Raw genomic sequence first — 21835 nt, forward strand, 5'->3', positions numbered from 1 at the left:
CACTAAATTAGGAAAGGAAAATAGGCGTTCTCGTGCCCCTGGGAGACTTCCGGCAGGTGGAACCTCAGTTCCGAGCCTGCCACGGGCGTCGGGAACGTTTAACTGGGACTCCCGCGCTAGCGACGCGCGCCTGGTTGCTAGGGCCGGAGACGCGGGAGTCCATGGCAGCTGCAGATGCTAGCTTCTCGTGCTTGCCTCGGTGCCAGCCCGCCGGTGGGTATGGAGCCCAAGGTGGGAGAGGGGAGTATCGGGGAATTGGGGGCCCTCACGCTGTCTTCGGCGGCAACCATCTACCTGCCCGGAGCAAGGAGAGGGTTGGGGAAGATCTGTGTGGGACTGAGTGTCACCTTGCTTCCATCTTGGCGGAATCCTTCCAAGGCACATGTACATCAAAAAAAAGCTTTGGCTGTTCGGATAATTGACAGCGGTAGGAGCATTTATAAACTGAAGAGCCAGAAAGAAAACAAAAACCAAGAACTGCACGCGGATTTATCCTCAGCCTTGGGTGTTCTGACCTGACACTGGGTGTCTGTAAATCCTTTTACTGTCGAAACTTTTTCCTTTACATTATCATAGAGAGTCAAACCAGATCATCTAAGAGCTTTTGCCTGTAGTCTTATTACTCTTTGAACATTGGTGTAGATGCCTTGGTCTAAGAGAGCCTAGGTTAGATGCACAAGCGAAAGAGAGATTTAGGATAAAAAAATCATTTACATGAATATGCCATGCTGGGAGCAAGGTAGCAAACTGAAGTCTCATTGATAGGCGTATTTACAAGGCCAGCATAAACACAGAAAAACTTTATTGAAAAGAATATATTGTAAGAACAGACAGGCATAGTGGACAGATTCTCATAGAATTTCCAACACTCCCCCACAGCCTGCAGAGTGACTAAACCTTTTATATAATAGTTATATATTAGTTATATATATAATATATAGGGAAGTTGCTTGGATAAAGAGGTAAGGGGATCTCACTAACTCATTAAGTAGTAAATTTTATAGTTCTATGTGTCTTGGCTATTTGGGCAGCAACTAGGAGTCAGACTAAATGTTTCTATAAGACACCTCAAGTCGCTAGGGCCAGGCTCCAAGTAGTCAGGGTCTGATATTAATGTATGGGAATTTGTTTTGTGTTTAATCTTTTTTATCTCTACAAGCGGAATCAGAAAGTCTGGGGAAATAATACTCAGTTCACTCAGCTCTGACCTGTAACAGCAAGTCAATTCCATGGATCTCACTTGTATTAAAGGCTATATAGGAATTTTGTACTATATAACTGAAAGAGAATTCGCCAAACTCTGTTTAGTGTGGCCCCTGGGCCTTTTGAAAGCAGATTTCAGCAGAGATAGGTCCAGCATTCAGATATAGACCTGCCTCCACCAAAACCCAAGTGAGGCATCCAGAGCCATAATGTCCTTTAATGACCTTCCCAAGTTCTTCCAGCCTTTGACTGTTCAAGCAGGGCAATGTGCCTTCATAGATCTGCTGGACAGTCTTGTTAGGAAGTTTTAAAAAGACCATATTTTGAAGTCTGGTCACATGTGCCTCTGAGGCAGGAGGATTTTGGGTTGGAAGCCAACTTGGACAATACAGTAAGATTTTGTCTTAAAAAAAAATACAGTCAAAACCAGAGGGTGTTGTGTTGTGCCCTTTAAAAAAAAAGCTTCCAGGAGCTGGAGAGATGGCTCAGTGGTTAACAGCACTGGCTGCTCTTCCAGAGGTCCTGAGTTCAATTCCCAGCAACCACATGGTGGCTTACAACCATCTGTAATGAGATTTGGGGCCCTTCTCTGGTGTGCGGGCATACATGGAGGCAGGATGTTGTATACATAATAAATAAATAAATCTTTTAAAAAAAAGCTTCCAGCTAATGTGAGTCTTCATTGTACTATGGCATTCCCTCATTCAGCAGATAAATGCTAAATTCATTCTCCCATTCTAGGCTGGTGTTGTGCCTGAGTCCTAGGACCCCCAAGAAGACCACCACGAAGCCACACTTTTGAATGCAAGAGCAAGGTTTTATTTATTAAGTACAGGCTAGCACAGGCTCCCTGCCTCACAGTCTGGCACAGCAGATGGAGGGAGAAGGACCCTGTCTACAATTGTAAGGGGTTTATAAAGACAAAAACCACAAGACAGTCACAAGGTTACAGTTTCAAAATACAAAATTACGTATCCTATATCATAATTGGCTAACAATTAGGTAAAACCCAGATGTTAGTTCCTAATTGGCTATTGTTTTTTTTTTAAGATTTATTTATTATGTATACAGTGTTCTGCCTGCACATCTGAAGAGGGCACCAGATCTCATTACAGATGGTTGTGAGCCACCATGTGGTTGGTGGGAATTGATCTCAGGACCTTTGGAAGAGCAGCCAGTGCTCTAAACCTCTAAGCCATCTCTCCAGCTCCCTAATTGGCTATTGTTATCTAAGGGTGATAGCAACAGACCTCCCCTTAAGTCCTTCAGACATCTGCTGACCCTGTGCTAACCGCAGGGGCTGCTTGAAATGTTGCCCAGCTGATATCACACAGCTGACAGGGGAAGTAGGGTGGGGGAATGGGCTGCACTCATTAACTTTATGTAACTTAGGTTTCTCCATTAGCTAATACTTCCCTTAAAGAGGGGTCCTCCGGCCTTCAGCTTATCCTGGGGACTGGGGTGTAGTTCAAAGTTCCAAAAGGATATGGAATCTTTTCTGTGCTTTCAGCTGGAAGCTCAGAAACAGAAACAAACAAGACATCATTCTTCCTCGCAAGTCTGTTACATGTTTATTATATAAAAAATAGCTTAGTGTACACATGATGTATTGTCTACCAAGTACATATATTTTTTGTTCTCAAAAATTTCAATTTCCTTAGTGTATAACATAATTTTTAGCCTGATTTTGATCTGTCACTCTAGTTAGGTGACATAAATGACTTGGATTAAGACCCTCTAGACTCATAAATCCATCTATATATGCTGTCTGTGTTGTTGACTGTTTAATATGGGTCTATTATGAGCAGTGTTAATAACTGAAATTGATGGTTCTGGCAATATTACTGTTAATAATATTGTCAGGAAGTAGATTTTGCAGAGGTACAGTGCAGTATTCTGGCCAAGAGCAGGGCCTCTGAAGTGCTGTCTGGATTCAGGTCTCAGCCCTGCGCCTGTGTGTGAGCGCGTTGTTTTCATCGCTGTGGATTCAGGTCTCAGCCGTGCGCCTGTGTGTGAGTGCGTTGTTTTCATCTCTGTGGATTCAGGTCTCAGCCCTGCGCCTGTGTGTGAGCGCGTTGTTTTCATCTCTGTGGATTCAGGTCTCAGCCCTGCCGCCTGTGTACTAGTGCGTTGTTTTCATCTCTGTGGATTCAGGTCTCAGCCCTGCCGCCTGTGTGTGAGCGCGTTGTTTTCATCGCTGTGCTCCTCTCTTCTCACCGCAAATGGCTGGAAGCGATTTTGGAGGCCTGTGTAGTGGAGCTTGTGAGTTAATGTGTGCAGAGCGCTTAGAGACCTTTCTAACACAGCTAAGTCCAGCCTTCGCAGAAGCAGTAGTAGATTTTCTGTTTCCGCATGTGGGAAGTGGGAATCCACAGGAGTTGAGCAGCTTGTCTAAGGTACAGGAGAGCTGTGGTCCAGGCTGGTCCAGTCCAGTTCATTTAGTCACATACCAGTGCCCTTGACTATTCTGTGCTGCACTGAGTATAAATACTCAGAAGTTATTTGAACTCTTTAAATAGAGTGTTTAAGATTGCTGCTTCTGTATAGATGTTTGTAGTGGAAATTCTAGGCTTAAACCCGAGAGGGCTGCCAGTTATAATTTTGAAGAACTAATGTTTCTGTGATCTCCAGATCTTTAAATAAGGGGTAATTTTTTCAAGCTCTTTGTTCACAAGTCCTATGATTCATACTTATTCAAAACAGAAAAGTTACCTTTGTGAACAAAAACAGTGAACTCTGAGGTAAGCAGTCTACTCTGAAGACTTTTGATGGACAGATGGACTATACTGTGAGTAAAACCAAACTGCTACTGATATGACTCAGTATTCCTATTTTGCACATTCAGAAGTAGATACGTAGCGTCTGGGATGCACCTTGGTTGGTAAAGGGCTTGCCTGGCATGTTTGAGACTCTGGGTTCCATCCCAAGCATCAATAAACCATGCACAGGGGCAAGTACCTGTGCTCTCAGCACTCAGGAGGTAGATGCAGGAGAACCAACAATTCAAGGTCATCTTTTCTACATTGAGTTTGAGGCCAGGCTGGGCTACATGAGACCCTATCTCAAAACAAATAAAAAGCAAATAAATGTGTAATTAACATCATGCGATATTCTACCACACTGATGGAAATTCAAAACTTATATACTCTTGGAAATTTGTGTGCTATTTCTTAATGAGGAAAAACTGCACTATTCTTTTCAAAGATTATTAAAGGCCCCTTTTACACTTGTGTTGCAGATCTCTTCAGTGCAAACATATGCTTAGACAGAGGGGAGATTAACTTGAGCGTCCTTTCGTTAATTACAGAGATTAGGAAGTGGCTGTCTGGCTAGTTTCTAGAGGCTGGATGAACTCCAGGTCATCAAATACAGCAGCTCACCAAGAAGATACGGTTGTTTTGGGGGTAAGTAATGCCAAGTTACCCTTCCTTAGACTCTCACCTCAGTGAAAATACTTGATGAGAATCCAATTTGTTTTAAATACTTGCATAGCTTCCATGGTCTCCAGGCAGCACCTGTCAGCAGTTATGATGGTGTTGGGCGTGAGTTAGGATGGCAGGATAGGCAGCCCTGCAACTCTGTATATAAACAGTACAGATCACAAGTTTCCTGGATGCCAGGCTAGAGTCTTCCCTTTTAGTACCTTTTATTGCCTATCACAGAACATCCTAGAATGTTTGATTGGAAGGGACTAAGGTACAGTAGTTTGCAACAAATGGTTTTGTCATACTGTGCAAGCCATTTGGAGTACAAACAACAGCAACAAAGAGTCCTTCTGGAACAGACAGTCATTTAGGGGTGTGCTGCTCCAGAGCTAGGAAGGCTGATGCAGGAGCAGCACCTCGAGCACACACTGAGCAGGGGCTGAGATGAGGCAGGTCTGGGGCCAGATCCCAGCTGGCACTCACTGCATTCTTGACACTGCATTGTCCCTATGAGCTATTTGTCTCTTCTTTCCAGGACTCCAGTCTGTGCAGTCCCTCCTGGGAATGTCTACTCTAAGAGTGTTTATCTGGCAGCTCTGTGCACAGCTCTTCCTGGGGCTGGGCTGTTTGTGTCTGTGACACATGCAGAACTTCTTTAAGCAATAACTGGAAGAAATGAGGACAAGCCCCTCTCATTGCCCCTTTTACTTTCCCCAGCCTTTCAACATCTCAGGGAATAGCAGTTGAAGGACACAGGACCTGGAGGTAGCTGTGACTGGCTCCTGGTTCAGTTCCTACGAATGCTGGTGCCGACCACTCTTCAGATTTCTCTCTTGTTCTTTGTGGCACCAGCAGCTCATGCAGGGTCACCACATGTGAAGAGATGAGATGGACATCCTTGCTTGTTTCTTTTTTCTTTTATTTCTTTTTTTTTTTTCTTTTTGCAGTACGGGGGATCAGACCCATGTTTGATCATGCTAGGCAAGGCTTGTTCGTGCCAGACAAGTACTCTGCCACCTGCAACCACTCATGCTACTATGCCTGCAGCCCTAACATGAGCATCTTTGAGTTCATAATTCACTCTTTATTTTTAGTTCTAGCCTTGTGAGCTGATGAAGGCAAATATAAGTAAATCTGAAAAAAGCATTCTTCTACTCTTCTTATTCTAGTATAACATCCAATACTAACATGGTGTAATTTCTAGGGTAGTTGTTCTCAAACACTTTGACCTCAGGGTCTCAGGATTCTTTTTCATGCTTAAAAGTTATTGAGGATCCCAGAGACCTTTTGTTTATGTAGTTTATTAATTGGGTTTAGATTTCTACAATTTTCTATATTACAATAAATCTGAAAAGTTTCAAAAATACTTCCTACTTAAAATTAAAAGTAATAAAACTCTTGTAAGTACAGTATGATAGTGCCTGATTGAACTAACAGTACTTGGAATGCAGAGGCAGGAGGATTGCAAATTCAAGGCCATCCTGGACTGCACAGTAAGCTCTGGGCCAGGGTATGAGACCCTGTCTCTAAAAACAAACAAAAGCCTGTTGTAGGCTAGGTGTGCTTGTGCATGGCTTTAATCCCAGTGTCTGGAGACAGAGGCAGGCAGATTTCTGTGAGTTCTAAACCAGCCTGGATTATATAGCAAGCTCTAGACTAGCCAAGGTTACATAAATGGCATGATTTATTAAAATTAAATGTTCCAAAAAGTTTTAGTTGGAAAAAGTTGTATTGAGCTTTATAAAGTCTCTTTAATGTGTGATTTAAAGAGAAGACAATTGGCTTCTCATACCTACTTCATTCTGTTTGTTGTTGCAATAAAATGTATAGAAAAAAAAAGCAGGCCTCACACTGAGGTGAAGGTAAAGGGAGGCCTTTGGGCTTCTTGAGATAGGCAGAAATGCCCCAGTGTTGTTGCTTTGAGAACTGCTGGTCTAGGTAGTTAGTTCCATGATTTCATTAGTGTTGTCTCTTTTGAGTCTCAAAAAGTTGCATAATAGCCTCATGATATTGGTTGCTGCATCAGAGAAATGATGCGAAGAGATGAATAAAGACAACAAGTAAGAAAGATTATAGCTCTTAGAGTACTTAGAAAATGTAAGAAGCTTTTCTAGGGCTGGAGACACCACTGCATAAGCCTGGTGACCTGAGTTCAATTCCAGAACCCACATGGTGGGGGAGGAAAGAAGTGACCCACAAAGTTGTCCTCTGACCTCGCTCTTTGCACCATGTGTGTACACACACACACACACACACACACACACGAGAGAGAGAGAGAGAGAGAGAGAGAGAGAGAGAGAATAATGACTTTAATTACCAAAGAAGAATTATACAGACTGATCATATATATGAAATATATATATGTTTTATTTTCAATTACATGCTCATAATATTTAATTTATTGTGGTAAAGTACATGTAACAAAATCTACCATTTGTGACATTTTATACATAGATGCTATTGTGTAGTGGTCACCCACTCTCTAGTTACATGACATTTTTATCACTCCCCAAAGGAAACTATGTCTTCAGTAAGCAGTTACATACACCTCCATTCTCCAATTCTCCACCTCAGCTCAGCTCCTGGCAACCATGAACCAATCTACTGTCACTGTAGATTTTTAAACTGGGTATTTCATGTGAATGGGATCATGTATTATGTAGCATAATGTGTCTGGTTTCTCTCTCTCTTTCTACCTCTCTCTCTCTCTTTTGCTTAGCATGGTGCTTTCTGGGTTCAACCATATTATATTCAGTATTCAGGATTGTTTAGTATCTGGGTAGGCCACATTTTGTTTATGTATCCATGTATACATCTACTGTTTCTCTCTCTCTCTCTCTCTCTCTCTCTCTCTCTCTCTCTCTCTGACAGAGTTGCACTGTTTAGCTCTGGCTGGAACTCTCAGTTTGACCAGGCTGGCCTTGAACTCACAGACATCTGCCTGCCTTTGCTTCCTACTGTTGGGATTAAAAGCATGTGCCGTTATACCTTGCTTGAAGAAATGTTTTTGTCTCTCAGCTGTTGTGAGTAGTGTTTGGTGAGCAAGTATGTACCAACTTTTGTTTAAATACCTATTGTCAATTTTTAAATTTATTTATTTTATGTGTATAAATGTTTTGCCTAAACATGCTGTGTGCACGCCTGGTACCTACAGAGGTGTGAAGCAGGCATCAGATCTCTCAGAACTATGGGTTTTTGGTTTTTCTTTTCTGTGTGTGTCTCTGGGTGTATGTGTTACTGGGGATCAATCCTAGGCATCATGCATGCTAGACAAGCTCTCTATTTTACCACAATACCACATATCCAGGACCGAGTTTAGTATTTTTAGAAAAAAAAATTAATTTATCTTTTTAATTAGTTCATAAGAACAAAATTATACATATTAATATAATATATATTGCTAATAAAAATTCATAGTGCATAGTATTTAAATCAGTTTAAAAATAATTGCTGGGCTGGGGAACTAGCTCAGTTGGTATGTGCATGACATACAAGCATGAGGACCCAGGTTCAATATGCAGCACCTACATAAGAACCTGGCTATGCTGGCACTTGCGTGCAATCCCAGTGCTGGGGAGGTGGACATAAGTAGATCTCTGTGGCTCACTGTTCAGCCAGCCCAACCTAATTAGCCGTAAGTCTCTGTGAGAGACCCTGACTCAAAAAGCAAAGTAGGTGTCTCCTGAGGAATGACATCTAAGGTTGGGGGTGTCACACTCTGGCTTCCACATACATGTACACATGTGCATATGTATCAGCACATGTGAAAATACATATACACAAACATGCATGCATAAAATAATTCTTAGTGTTTTTGAACATTAGTTTTGATTTGTTTATCTGCTGAACCTATATCGACAGCTGCAGTCCCAAGAGAATGAAGCAGGAAAAAGGAAAACATCAAAGGCACATAGTTAATCTCTTTTGAAAAGAATACATCACATGCACAAAGAAAAAAAGAAAAGAAAGAAGGAAAGAGGAAGGAAAGAGTTAGCTTAATCACACTACTAATGTTAGACCTAATGAAACTCAGCGCTTGTGGTCTCTCCATTCCACAGGGAACACGCTTCCCAGTGACTGCAAGGGATGCTGCTGCCTGGCTGCCAACTGAAACCAGCTCTTCCTCAGGTTTTCCATAGACTTTGGGCTGTGATGGGGAAACTGCAGAGCAAACTCAGACACAGCACTTATAAGTACAGGTAGATCGCATCTTGGGGACCCCAGTTTATATGCTCTTTCACAATTCTCTACTAAGGACAAAAGGCAAGTGTTGGTGATCTTCCCTTCCACTTGGTACTGTACACTGTTTTAGGTAAGAAGTGGTCACCTGGGGCTGGAGAGATGGCTCAGTGGTTAAGAGCATTGCCTGCTCTTCCAAAGGTCCTGAGTTCAATTCCCGGCAACCACATGGTGGCTCACAACCACCTGTAATGAGGTCTGGTGCCCTCTTCTGGCCTGCAGACATACACACAGACAGAATATTGTATACATAATAAATAAATAAATAAATAAAAAAAAAAAAAAAAAGAAGTGGTCACCTCACCAGCTACTACCTACAACACACTCTCTGGAGCCCTGAATCTTTGGGAGTCCTCTCTAATGAGAACAAAGACTCCTTGCCTCTAAATTCCCTTCATCAGATTTCAGTAACCCTGGGTGTTTCCCAAATACACAGCACTGTTTATTTCTGGACGTTTCCCAAACAGTGAGTCTCTTTTCTGCCTCACTTTCCATCCTTCCTGCAGCAGGCCTGATGGACTTATGGAGGAGGGAGTCCAGACTAAAGTGTCCCAGGAGTACAGCCCTGCTCACGTGGATGCCGTCTCTGTGGTTGCTACTCTGAGCTCAGACCTTTGTGTCTCTGGAGGAAAAGACAAGGTAAGGTTTCCATTTCTTCCCAAGAAACCAGCTCACTGTAGGAAATGGAAGATGTCCTGAGAGAGTCGAACAGTGCATTTCTACACTGCAACAGGGCTCCAAGTTTGAAGACTGGAGTTTGAGGCCCAGCTCTGCCACTTCCTATTACTGTAGGCAAGTCTATGTTTTCTGACCTCCGATTTCTTAGTCTGTTACATGGGTAAACAGTAACGCCCGTGTTCTAGGACAGTGTGAGGATTCAACGAGAACCTCACCCGATGCCAGGCCATCTACATGCTTTTGTAAGTGGGGGACTTATATTCCACCCACCTCATTCTTAACAGTAGGACCCAGACTATGGAATCAGCAAAAAATTTTCTGGTTGCTTTATGTTTCGTTTTCAAAAATTCACACTGGTTTTCACTACCTTTATATTTTGGTCTTTCCTGTTGCCATCATCCTGGACTTAACTGCTTTCTATCCCTACATTAAGAGCTGTCTTGTCATTCACTGCTGGCAGCTGCAGCTGCAGTACACTGCTGATTCTTCCTTGAAGGAAACACTACTAATAATGTCCTTATTCCCAGTAGACTTTCAGGATCACTCAATTTCATTTGCAAATTGTATTTCAAATTTGTAAGATGCATTTACCTTGGATGTCATTGCTTCAAATCAGGATACATTTGAGTATCAATACTTAATTAGTAATGTGATGTCTCTCTCTCTTTTGTTTTTTGAGACAGGGTTTCTCTGTGTGTATTCCTGGCTGTTCTGGAACTTGATCTGTACACGAGGCTGGCCTCGAACTCATAGAGATCCACCTGCCTCTGCTTCCTGAATACTAGGATTAAAGGCGTGTGCCACCACCACCCAGCAGCAATGTCTTGTCTTGATGTCTATATTATTTTAGATCTAAGAAATTGTCTTGAGTTATGGGGTCCCTTCTAACAGCTGTGAGAAGGCAGCAGGGCAAGGAGCAGCTAGCTCCTCTGTTCTGAAGACTGGGGAGCTGATAGGTCAGGTGTCACAGCGAGTGACTGGAGCCGTGAAGAGCTTGCTCCCCTCTCTGTAGCAGACACTCAGCAAGGAAATGCTTTAAATTTCTGCTCAGGCGCCAGCGTGGTGGTGCCACCTGTAATCCCATGTCTCTGCAGACTGCTGTTGCCTATAATTGGAAAACTGGACACGTGGTGAAAAGGTTCAGAGGGCATGAGCGGGAAATCACTAAGGTAACCGTCAAATGCTTATTCTGAAGGGAACTAAGGCGTGAATAAAGACATCAATAGCTGTAGCTGTTAAAGGGCTTAAGGAAAAATGCGAAGGCCTCCTCTGATGCTAGAAGAGCAGAATGAATAATTTCAAGTATGAAATTAGCCAAACACCTAGCAGAAGTGTAGTAAAAACTTGCCATAGTACACATACAGTAGATAACCAGTCAATCTTTTCCCCCAAGACGGGGTTTGTCTGTGTAACTCTGGATTTCCTGGAACTTGATCTGTAGACTGGGCTGACGTCAAACTCACAGAGGTCTGCCTGCCTCTGCCTCCCTAGTGCTGGGATTAAAGATGTGCACCACCACCCAGTTTACTCAGTCTTCAAAAGGAACAAAAGAGGCTGGAGAGATGACTCAGCAGTTAAGAGCACTGGCTGCTGTTCCAGAAGAAGTGGGTTCAATTCCCAGCACCCATGTAGTGCTTACAACCATCTGTAACTCAGCTTCCAGGGGATACAACATTCTCTTATCTTCCAAGGCACTAGGCTCAAAGTGGTGTACTCGTGAAGCAAAGACATCCATACATGTAAAATAGTAATAATAAAATAATTTAAGGGAGCTTGAGAGATGGCTCAGTGCTTAAGAGCACTGATTACTCTTCCAGAGGATCCAGATTCAATTCCCAGCACCTACATGGTAGCTCACAACTAACTGTCTGTGATTCCAGTTCCAGGGGACCTAACACCCATGGCAGAATACCCAATGTACATTAAATAAAAATAAATAAATTTAAAAATTTAAAAAATTTTTAGAGGGATGAAATTCTGGGATTGGGTATGTAGCTCAGTAAAGCCTAGCATGGTGAAGCCCTGGATTGGATCCGGAACTGAAAAGAAAAGGTGACGCTCTGGCGTGTGTTCCACAGCGGCAGATACTGGAAGCGTGTTTAGTGAAAGACGCTGGGCCAAAGGGTGTGGCGTAACTGACATGAGGCCGTGAGGCAGGGGTGAGCAGGCGGGGTGAGCAGGCAGGGGTTACAGAGAATGGCACGGCTGCACTGTAAGGCCATGGAAGTTGTGTCATTGGAGATTGTTGGTGTTTGCACAACAGTGTGAATGTATTTGCTGCCACTGAGCTGTAAGCTTAACGTGGTTATTTCTGTAACACATGTGTGTGCGCGCACACACACACACAGATAATTATAAATAAATCTTTTCTTTTTCTTAAGAGAAACAAATTACGCTGGTCTACATAGTGAGTTCCAGATCAGCCAGAGCTACACAGAGAAACCTTGTCTCAAAAAAACAAACCAGAACAACACAAAACAAGAAAGAAACAAAAATAAAAAATGTGTATGTGGGGAGGAGTTTACAAAGCCATCTGCTGTTTTGAAGTCCTGTCTAGCATGTACACCTGAGTTGTTTCTGTTTTTATTTGTTCTCCAAGCAGATAGCCTGTATTCCCAAATCAAACCAGTTTTTCAGCGCCTCTCGAGACAAGAGTGTCCTGATGTGGGACCTGCAGGGCTCCTCCCAGCCCAGGCAGGAGCTGTCTGGCCATGCCTTGGTTGTCACTGGCTTGGCTGTGAGTCCAGGTAAAGTGAAGCAGACCTCCTGCCAGCCCCGGGTGCCTTTCCAGAACCCATGTCCCCAGCCCCGCTCACGGCTATTGTGTGTTCTCACCAGCCCCTCTCACGGCTGTTGTGTGTTCTCACCAGCCCCACTCACGGCTATTGTATGTTCTCACCATGTCCCCAGCCCCGCTCACGGCTATTGTGTGTTCTCACCAGCCCCGCTCACGGCTATTGTGTGTTCTCACCAGCCCCTCTCACGGCTGTTGTGTGTTCTCACCAGCCCCGCTCACGGCTATTGTATGTTCTCACCATGTCCCCAGCCCCGCTCACGGCTATTGTGTGTTCTCACCATTGTTTCCAAAGACTCATCACAGCTGTGCACCGGCTCTCGGGACAACAACCTGCTTCTGTGGGATGTGGGGACTGGACAGTGTGTGCGGAGAGCGTCTGTCTCCAGGAACCTGGTACCTGTAGGACAAGATGGTGGAAGGAGTATGGAGTGAGGGAAGCGAGCTGGGGCGACAGCTCATAGCAGAGAGAGTGTGTGTGTGTACCAAGGCGGAGGGGGCTCGGGTTCAGTTGAGAGGTGGTGGCTGGGAGGAAGAAGGAGAAAAGAGAGTAGTACCCTCATTCGTTTCTTCCCAGCTTACGGTTAGCATAATTTGGGTGAGCACTGCTCAGAATAGAAATATAACCAAGTACATGGTGTCCTGTCTTGAAGGAACTCATACCTTATGTGTACAGAATGTGACACCAGATGGATGCTTGCCCCTTTGAATACGTAACATCATGCAGAGAAATCAGTGTGCCCTTTGCTTGATACAATTCACTGTGTGACAGTGAGTGCTGTAGACTTTGCACAGCCTTGGGCCCTGTCTCAGCTGCCTTCCACACTTGTGTTTGTTGTGTTGTATGGGTTTTTTTCTTTTCCCCATGCTGGGGGTTGAACCCTAAGCCTTGTACATGCTAAGCAAACACGCTAACCTGTACTCCCAGCCCTGCCTTCAAACCACAGGTCTGTCACTTATTATTGTGAGTGCTAGTTTGTGCTATTTAAGCCTAGATTCTAAATATCTCCATTTATAAAATGCGAGTTATGTCACTAGGCAAGATGCTTTGGGTGACTGAAGCACCTATCATTGTACTTGACACGTGGCAAAGGTTCCTCAGAGTCTAGTCATCTGCTGTGCTGGGGCTGATTGACATCAGCTGCAGATGGTGGGATGTGCTTCCTAATGCCATCCATATTTGTCAGGACACTGTGCTGAGAAAAGGACAGTTCTGCTACCATGGGTTGTTTGGAAACCTGTTTATGCACTTCCAATCAGGGCTGCAAGGCCAGGATTAACTGCCACTCTTAGGAACCCCTGAGGTGTTACAGAAGTGTTAGGGGACTCATCACTGCCAGCTGGGGTTCAGATCACCATGGCTAGCCACAAGGCCTGCCCACTGAATACTGAGGAGGTACAGCCGGAGGAGGACTGACCAGGAGCTGTGGGCGAAGACCTTGCTAACCCAGGCTCAGTAGCACAGAATCCTTGAGAGGGGATGAGAGATGGAATTGCAGCAGGGGAATGACTGGTGTGGAGACTTGCTGGTTGTTTTCTCCAGGTCACTCACCTGTGCTGGGTCCCCAGAGAGCCATACGTTCTCCAGTCCTCTGAGGATAAGACCATCAGGTGGGCTACTGAGCCTCTGTGGAGGTATTTCTGGTGAAGGTCTGTAGCTCTTGTGCTTATATGATTCTGTCTCCATTCTGCTTGTTCATGAGGGCTGGATTCCCTTCACTCCTGTGTGCCACTGGGACTCTGACTGGAGCTTATGGGAACAGAGTGAATGGTCCTACTCGGAGCAGTCTGAAGCAGCTGACCTCACTAGTTCCAGTGTGTGACTTGTTCAGATCAGCCTCGACCCCACCTGTTCCCTGGTCCTACTGTCATGCCCTGCATGATTCTTGGGATTTCCAGGCACCTAGCCAGAGCCTTCCTGGGAAAGAAGGGTCAGAATCTATATGGGGTGTGTGTGGGGGGGGGTTCAGATTAAGTCAGGAGTTTACAAACTGGGGAGCATGCCTCAAAATTCTGTCTCTCCAAAAAGACTTTTACTCTAAAATAGGAGGAAGGAGATAGGGAGGAAACAATGAGATGAGAGGCTACGCAAAGCTCTCCCCTGGACTCCAAGGCCACGGCCAGCGAGGGCAGCCTCAGTCCGAATCCTGTTCTGAAATGGTGGCGATACTCTAGTAGGATCCTTTAGCAGTGGGTTCAGGAGGCTGAGGACTCAGGCAGCCTGGACTGTATGTAAGACCTGTTTCAAAACAGCCACAAAGGATCTTTTCAAAAATTCCTGATATAAACACAAAAATAGCCTTTAGTTGATTAAAAGCAGTGTCCTAAAAGATCAAATGAACTTGTACAAGTAAGATGTGTGTTGTAGCCAGGCTGTGTTGGCACATGCATTCGGGAGGCAAATCTCTGAGTTCCAGGCAAGCCTGGTCTACAGATGAGTCCAGGACATCCAGGATTAAACAGGGAAATCCTGTCTCTAAAACAAACAAACAAACAAACAAACAAAATGTATGCTCTAAAGTCTCCGTGTAAAGGTGTGAGATGGCTCAGCAGATAGAGGTACCTGCTGAACTGGCAGCCTCAGTTCAGTCCCTGGGACCCCACATATTGCCATGGTGTATACACCCACTCCCCCTAAATAAGTGGTTTTTTTTTTAAAAAATATTTATTTGTCTATTATGTATACAATATTCTTTCTGTGTGTATGCCTGAAGGCCAGAAAAGGGCACCAGACTTCATTACAGATGGCTGTGAGCCACCATGTGGTTGCTGGGAATTGAACTCAGGACCTCTGCAAGAGCAGGCAGTGCTCTTAACCACTGAGCCAACTCTCCAGCATAATAATTTTTTTTAAAATAAAAGCCCATATGACTTGATTTCAAAACAGAAAGAATCAATATGGCATTGATTTGGTTACTTCCTGTCAGCTTTAGAGTTTGTCAGATTGTGACATTCTGTTCTGACCGGCGACAAAGAAAAGAGTCAAGCTTTTCCTGTTAGTTCACAGGTATGTTTTTGTCCCATTTACTACAAGGTCTCTTTCTGCTTTTAATTGCTTTCAGATTATGGGATAGTCGGGGGCTTCAGGTGGCTCATGTGTTTCCCACAAAGCAACACATCCAGACCCACTGTGAAGTCAGCGTGGATGGATACACATGTATCTCTTGCAGCAGCGGCTTTGGGGGCGAAGGCTGTGAAGCCACGGTAAGAGCCCATATTGATGAGCAGACTGCTTTGGTCTCGCTCCCCTCCCTGGGCTCTGCGACAGCACTGGCCTGCTCCAAGTGCAGACTGTCAGTCACCCTGTGCATTTCAGAGGCTTCCTTTAAGAAGCATCTGTTAGCTGGACAGTAGTGGTGTATGCCTTTAATCCCATCACTTGGGAGGCAGAGAGAGACTGGTGGATCTCCATGAGTTCGAGACTAGCCTGTTCTATAGAACAAATTCCAAGATAGACTCCAAAGCTACAGAGAAACCCTGTCTTGAAAGACAAAAAAAAAAAAAATTACACACACAAAAACACAAGCGCGTGTGCGCGCATACACACACACACACACACACACACCATCTGTTAAACTGGGTATGTCTGAATTGGTAATAGTCAAGTAGAGAAGGGCGAAGGGCTCAACAGAGCAGCCTGCTGATGTTCTTGCTCCTAGTGAAGCCTACACAGGTAGGACATGTTCTTTGTATATGTGGCCATGCTAATGGAAGCTCAGCTCACTCAGGGAACCGTGGAGCTCCACAATTGGTCCAGGGTCCACCACACCCCTATTCAGCTATGCACCCTCCTTGCTGATACACTCTTCAAGACTCTCCAAAGTTCCTAGATTCATAATTGCAGGTTATCAGTTAAAAGAATTATCTTTAATTATCTATTCCAAATGAGAGAGTTGTATTTCTGACTTATCAGGTATGTATGCCATGTCAGGTATTGAACTAAGCATGCATGGCTAATTTCATTTAATCCCTAAGACAAGCTTGTGAGTTAGGTGCTGTTTCAATACCTAATTTACAGTTAAGGATTGGAAGCATGACAAGTTGGAGTTTCTTACTCAGGATATACTCTTAGAAAGGGTAGATTAGGGTGCTGCTGTCAAAGATGGTGGATAACAGGATCTCCTGTGACCCCACTGCTTTTGCACACTGTTCAGTTTTCTCTCATCTCTGAATGGTGCCTTCCAGGTGTGATGTGATCTGTGTCAGTACAACTGGGACTGACCAGGCTGTTGCTTCCTTTGTCAGAGGCACTAGGTACCTTACTGTATGGTCCCCATGGGACCCAAGATGCCAGGAGGCAATCTCTGAGTTGTCATGGAGAACAAGACACCCCATACTGTCCCATCACCCCACAGCACTGTGAGCTCTACTCCCCTAGCCATGGAAAAGGCACGCCCTTCCTCCACAGCCATAGCTAGTGTTGTCTGAGGCATAGCTGCTGCTACGATAGTTGTTGGATGGGTGGATGGTTCGGTGTGGTGGATGAGATAAGGGCTTTGTCTGGCTTTCTGAATTCATGAGAGGAAGGGATCAGTGGGTCATGGGGAATGGGAGGATGGATATTAGCGACACATGAACATCTGTGTGTATAAGCTATTTGGTGTCATTACTTTGCAGTTGTGGGACCTAAGGCAGACAAGAGACAGAATATGTGAGTATAAGGGGCACTTCCAGACAGTTGCATCCTGTGTCTTTCTACCAAAATCCATGGCCTTGATGCCTATGATTGCTACCTCAGCACATGACTCCACAGTGAAGATTTGGAACCAAGATACTGGAGGTAAGCAATCTTCTCTCCGTGCTTTTCAAAAGCCTGAGACACTTCCCATTGCTCACCATATTCAAAGCCACCCGTATCCTGACACTGTATGGTCTCCTTGTAGTTAAGAGGTGAGACACATCTTTCTGTTCAACATCTGTCTCTAAGCTAGCACCATGCTTCCCACATGCCATAATGTACAGTTATTCCTAAGACTACAGAGACAACATGCTCCCCACATGCTATAGTGTATAGAGTTATTCCTAAGACTACAGAGACAACATGCTCCCCACATGCCATAATGTACAGAGTTATTCCTAAGACTACAGAGACAACATGCTCCCCACATGCCATAATGTACAGAGTTATTCCTAAGACTTCAGAGACAACATGTTTCCCACATGCCATAATGTTCAGAGTTATTCCTAAGACTTCAGAGACAACATGTTTGGCTCTTACATTTTTTTCTGTGTGAAGTTCCTCATCAGATTTTTAACTTGTGATGCTCAGAATGCCTGGAAAGGGGAAAAGGAACGCTTTTGAGTTCTTGTTTCAGGTGTGCAGTTAGAACCTTAGCTCTTGTTGGTACTGTGATGAAATGAGAACAGACTCGGAAAGGCTCCACCTGCTGGGACTCTGAGATCATAGTAAGCGCAAGGCCTCTCAGCATCACAGAAAGACCACGGCTTCCCAGAGTTCTCTATGAGCAAAGACCTAGAATTCAAAGTAGACACCTGGGAATTTTGTGAGCTGTGGTTTAAACTTTTGAGACCTGATGCCTCTGACATGCATTCAGAAATAGTGGGTTGTATCCCAGGAGCCTCCTGAGTGCTGTGAATAAGTCTGGGATTCTCTTTTACAGGTCTGCTTTCCCAGCTCTGCCTCTGCTTTCCCAGCACTGCTGTTTTACTCTGGACATAGGATTTGGCTAGAGAGAGAAAAACAGTGTTAATTTAGAGAATTCAAAAGCTTCCCATAGTCACTCAGTTTCCCTTAGAGAGAGAGGACCACCAGAGAAGAGGTGGGCCTATCTAATGTCTTTCTGTAAACAGCTGTGGCCATAAGCCAACCCTCTATAGTGAAGACAGGCCTGCCATCCCCTCACTTGGAGCTGGACTCCCAACCTGCCCAGGTGTAACATTTGTGGGCAAGGGGAAGTGGATGTTTTGTATGTCCTGACTACAAGCCTCGAAGTGGGGCGTGTTGACCTGAACAGATGGCTCACTGTCCTGCCTGCACTCCTGGCATTCCTAGAAAACTTGTCTCAGAGGTGCAGGTGGAAGGATGGCCCAGGAAAAACAAAGCCCAGCCTTTAATCCAGTACTGGGGAGGCAGAGGCAGGTGGATCTCTGTGAGTTCGAGGCCAGCCTGGTCTACAGAGTGAGTTCCAGTACAGCTAAGGCTACACAGAGAAACCTTGTCTTGGAAAACAAAACAAAAACAAAGCCCAAGCCTGACCTGTACCACACCCCTCCCTATGGTGGGAGAAGCAGCAGCCCAGATCAGTATCTCTCTGCTTCCCTTGATTTAGCCTGTCTTGTTCTACCCTTTTTAAATATGGCCCTAGTTGTCTGAAATACTGCTTGGTACCCTACATCCTGTTTACCTGGGTACAATTCTCTTCAGTTGAAGTGATGGAGGTGACCCAGAGTCTTCCCCGGCAGGCAAAGCCCCCTCATGGCATAGATGGCACAGGACATGTTCTGTTTCTTGTTCCCATGGTATAGTCCCACACTGTATAATGATGTTTCAGTGACTAACAGACCACATGCAGTAGTTTAGAGTGCGGTAGTTGTCTGTACTATCTCCATGTGTATAAGCGCACTCCATGACGTCATAGTGCGACATCACTGAGCATATGACGGGTTCTCCTTCCTTTTCCAGCCTGCCTTTTCACCTTGTCTCTGGATGGATCAGGACCCTTGACCTCCCTGGCTGTTGGTGACATCACCTCCTTGTTATGTGCAAGTTTCTACAGAGGAGTTCACATACTCAGCGTGGACTGCAGCCAAGAGCTGGCGCTGCAGGAAGTGGCGGCCTTCTAAGGCCAAGACCCTGACTGGACAACGTCAGCCATAGCCCTCCTTTCTCTGTGGCTTTGTGTTTTTGCGCATGATCTTGGGGAGTGGGGTTCTTTTCTTACGGTCACTTAGAAGGCATGTCTGGGTTAGATGTTGATTTAAGTCCAGTGATTACAAAGTCAGAGTGTGGTCCAGGCTGGTCCTGAACTCATAGCAACCTTCCTGCCCCAGTCTCCTGACTGTTGGCATTAAAGGTGTGAAACTGCACACCCAAGAAAATTCAGGTCTAGAAACATGGACTCAATATAAAGTTCTTAATCTCAAGGAAATCCAAATGGAATTTTTATCCAAATGTGAGCTTTTGGGACTACTCTTCAAAAGAAATGTACTTATTGCTCAAGATGATGGCTGGGGCCTAAGAGTGATAAGCCTCTGTGAGCAGGAAAACGCGGGCTGGAGTCTCCATGAAGGACAATGTTTCGAGACAAATCTAGTTGGTAATAGTGTTGTTCCATAGAGGAAGTGGATGGCAGACAGTGAGGTTAAACGCAGTCACCTCAAAGCCACTTAGGGTAAGAGAGCAAAGGCATCTAACTTCCTGGGCCTGTGCTGCCCAGGGGGCAATGTGAACAAGAACAAGGACACTGCCCCAAATTACAGGAATTATTAAGTCTGCCCCATGCACCAAAAGGCAGAGGGGATGGGAGACTAAGGCTAAGAAAAATGCATCTGTAATTTGGGTATTTTTATTTATATAAGAAACACTGTACACCCGCATGCTCCCTACCTCTCACCCCTGGGAACGGCCAGAGGCAAAGGAGTCACCTCTGGAACACGGAGAGATGGATTCAACTGAGTCCAGCAACCGCGCACCCTTCAGTGAGGAGGGGCCAGGCCCCTGTGCAGCTCCCACAGGTCCAGTCCTCGGCTTGGAGCTCAGAAGTCCATTTTGCTTTGGATGAGTCCTAAAATAAGGCACCCAAGGCCTGACCAGAGAATGGCCACCTGTGTAGCTGTGGATCATGCCTGTCCATGGTTCAGAGCTGGCTGCCATTTCCTCTCTGCCTCCTGTTGTCCCCAGGGTCAGGGGGTTCCTCACTTGTGATATGGTACTCAGAACCATACCTCCCTCATAGGGCTGTTCCTGAGGGCAAGCTGCAAAGGAGTCAGGCAGTATCCTGTCTAGACTGAATGATCCTTCACAATAAACATTTGCCTTCCTTCATCTGTCTTACTTTCTAATCTTTCAGCCTTTCAGTGCCCTGATTTGTGGATGACAAGGGAGTAGTGTGAGAGGAAGTTACTTCGTTGAATACCTACAATAGGCTAAGTAGAGTCTCACTAAATGCCAAATGATGTTCTCATTTCATATATGGAAAAACCAAGGCCCAGAGACATGCAGCACTTTGACCACAGTATAAGCAAGCACAGGAAGGGGAAAGACAGATTTGAATCTGGGTCTGCCTGACTTGAAGCTGGGCAGCCCTCTGCCCCCTTTTGCCTTTGCTATTTTAGACATTCATAGACCATGATGTTAGTTTTATTTTATTTTTGAGACTAGTTATTAATCTAGTTCTAGAGATTAAATTTAGGGTATCATTCCTGCTATGCCACTGAGCTGTTCCGTTGCCCTGGCTTAACTTCTGGCTCTAGTGGGCTCCTGGGGGCTGTAGACAGGTCACCTCTTAGGACAAGGAAACCCTAATGTGTGCTGGATGCATAGTGCTACAGCTGATAGATTCTTCTGGATGGAGGCAGTAAGAAAGGAACAGGTCCGGTGGGGTCCCCCTGGTGAGTTAGAGGGTTCCGCACCAATATCGTTCCTTCCTGAACTCTGCCTGTGTGCTTGATGCCAAATTTCCCATCTGTGCCTGAGAAGCAGAAAGATGAGCAAATGCTCACATTTAAAGAGCGTTTTAAAAGTTATTTTAGAGCTGGGCAGTGGTGGCACACACCTTTAATCCCAGCATTTAGGAGGCAGAGGCTTGTGATTTCTGTGAGTTTGAGATAGCCTCGTCTACAGAGTGAATTACAGGACAGCCAGGGCTACACAGAAAAACCCTGTCTCAAAAAAAAAAAAAGTTATTTCAGATCCTAATTCGCATACTCTCGGTGTCTAAGATTCCAGGCGCTGAAGTCACTCTTTGTTTTAGAGGCCACCCTATGCACTCATATAAGGGAATGCTCTTCGTTTTAGAGGCCACCCTGTGCACTCATATAAGGGAATGCTCTTCGTTTTAGAGGCCACCCTGTGCACTCATATAAGGAAATGCTCCAGGTGGTTAACATTTTCCTTCCCAGAAGTCTATAAGCCCTTGGAATCTTGTCATTTATAGATTAAAATTTAAACACATTTATATATTAACATTTATCATTAGGATAAACATACACTAAGGAAAATGGGTGGTAATTATTAATGGTCTTCACATAGCCTAGGGTTAGCAGCAAAGTGCAGGACTCAGGTTACTTGGAGAGTGTAACCTCTCAGCACTGAGGAGTAGGACCTTGGCCATGCTGAGTGGTCCTTCAAAGCCAGTGATTAGACAGCAGTTTCATCATAAGCACTAGAGTTGGCTGTGGTGGTAGGGGCCTGTGTCCAAGCATGTTGGAGGTAGAGCAGGGGTCAGGAGTTCGGGATCATCCTCACCTACCTCACCCATACAGTGAGTTCAGACCAAGCTTGCCACCTGCCCATATCCCGCCCCACCCCCCCGCC

At 44.9% G+C, this 21835-nt stretch overlaps 1 protein-coding gene across 12 annotated transcripts; it reads left to right on the top strand.

Annotated features, from left to right (window-relative positions):
* Positions 1-115: 115 nt before the first annotated feature.
* Positions 116-20344, top strand: Wdr31 (WD repeat domain 31). Of its 12 annotated transcripts, none has more exons than XM_085686084.2 (13): positions 116-213; positions 4511-4607; positions 7500-7665; positions 8687-8827; positions 9374-9506; positions 10640-10714; positions 12145-12292; positions 12635-12735; positions 13883-13950; positions 14043-14270; positions 15402-15543; positions 16957-17119; positions 18983-20344. In XM_085686084.2, the coding sequence occupies exons 4-13, from the start codon at positions 8715-8717 to the stop codon at positions 19141-19143; spliced, it is 1332 nt and encodes a 443-aa protein (XP_085542210.2). In that variant the 5' UTR covers positions 116-213; positions 4511-4607; positions 7500-7665; positions 8687-8714; the 3' UTR covers positions 19144-20344. The 12 variants fall into 12 exon arrangements, with proteins under 12 accessions (XP_085542210.2, XP_085542209.2, XP_085542215.2 ...); XM_085686083.2 differs by having other exon boundaries at positions 7500-7651; XM_085686089.2 differs by lacking the exon at positions 7500-7665 and having other exon boundaries at positions 16957-16990; positions 17078-17119.
* The last annotated feature ends 1491 nt before the right edge of the window (positions 20345-21835 follow it).

The sequence above is a fragment of the Myodes glareolus genome, chromosome 3 (genome assembly GCF_982192425.1).
Source record: "Myodes glareolus chromosome 3, mMyoGla1.1, whole genome shotgun sequence".
NCBI classification, from domain to species: Eukaryota; Metazoa; Chordata; class Mammalia; order Rodentia; family Cricetidae; genus Myodes; species Myodes glareolus.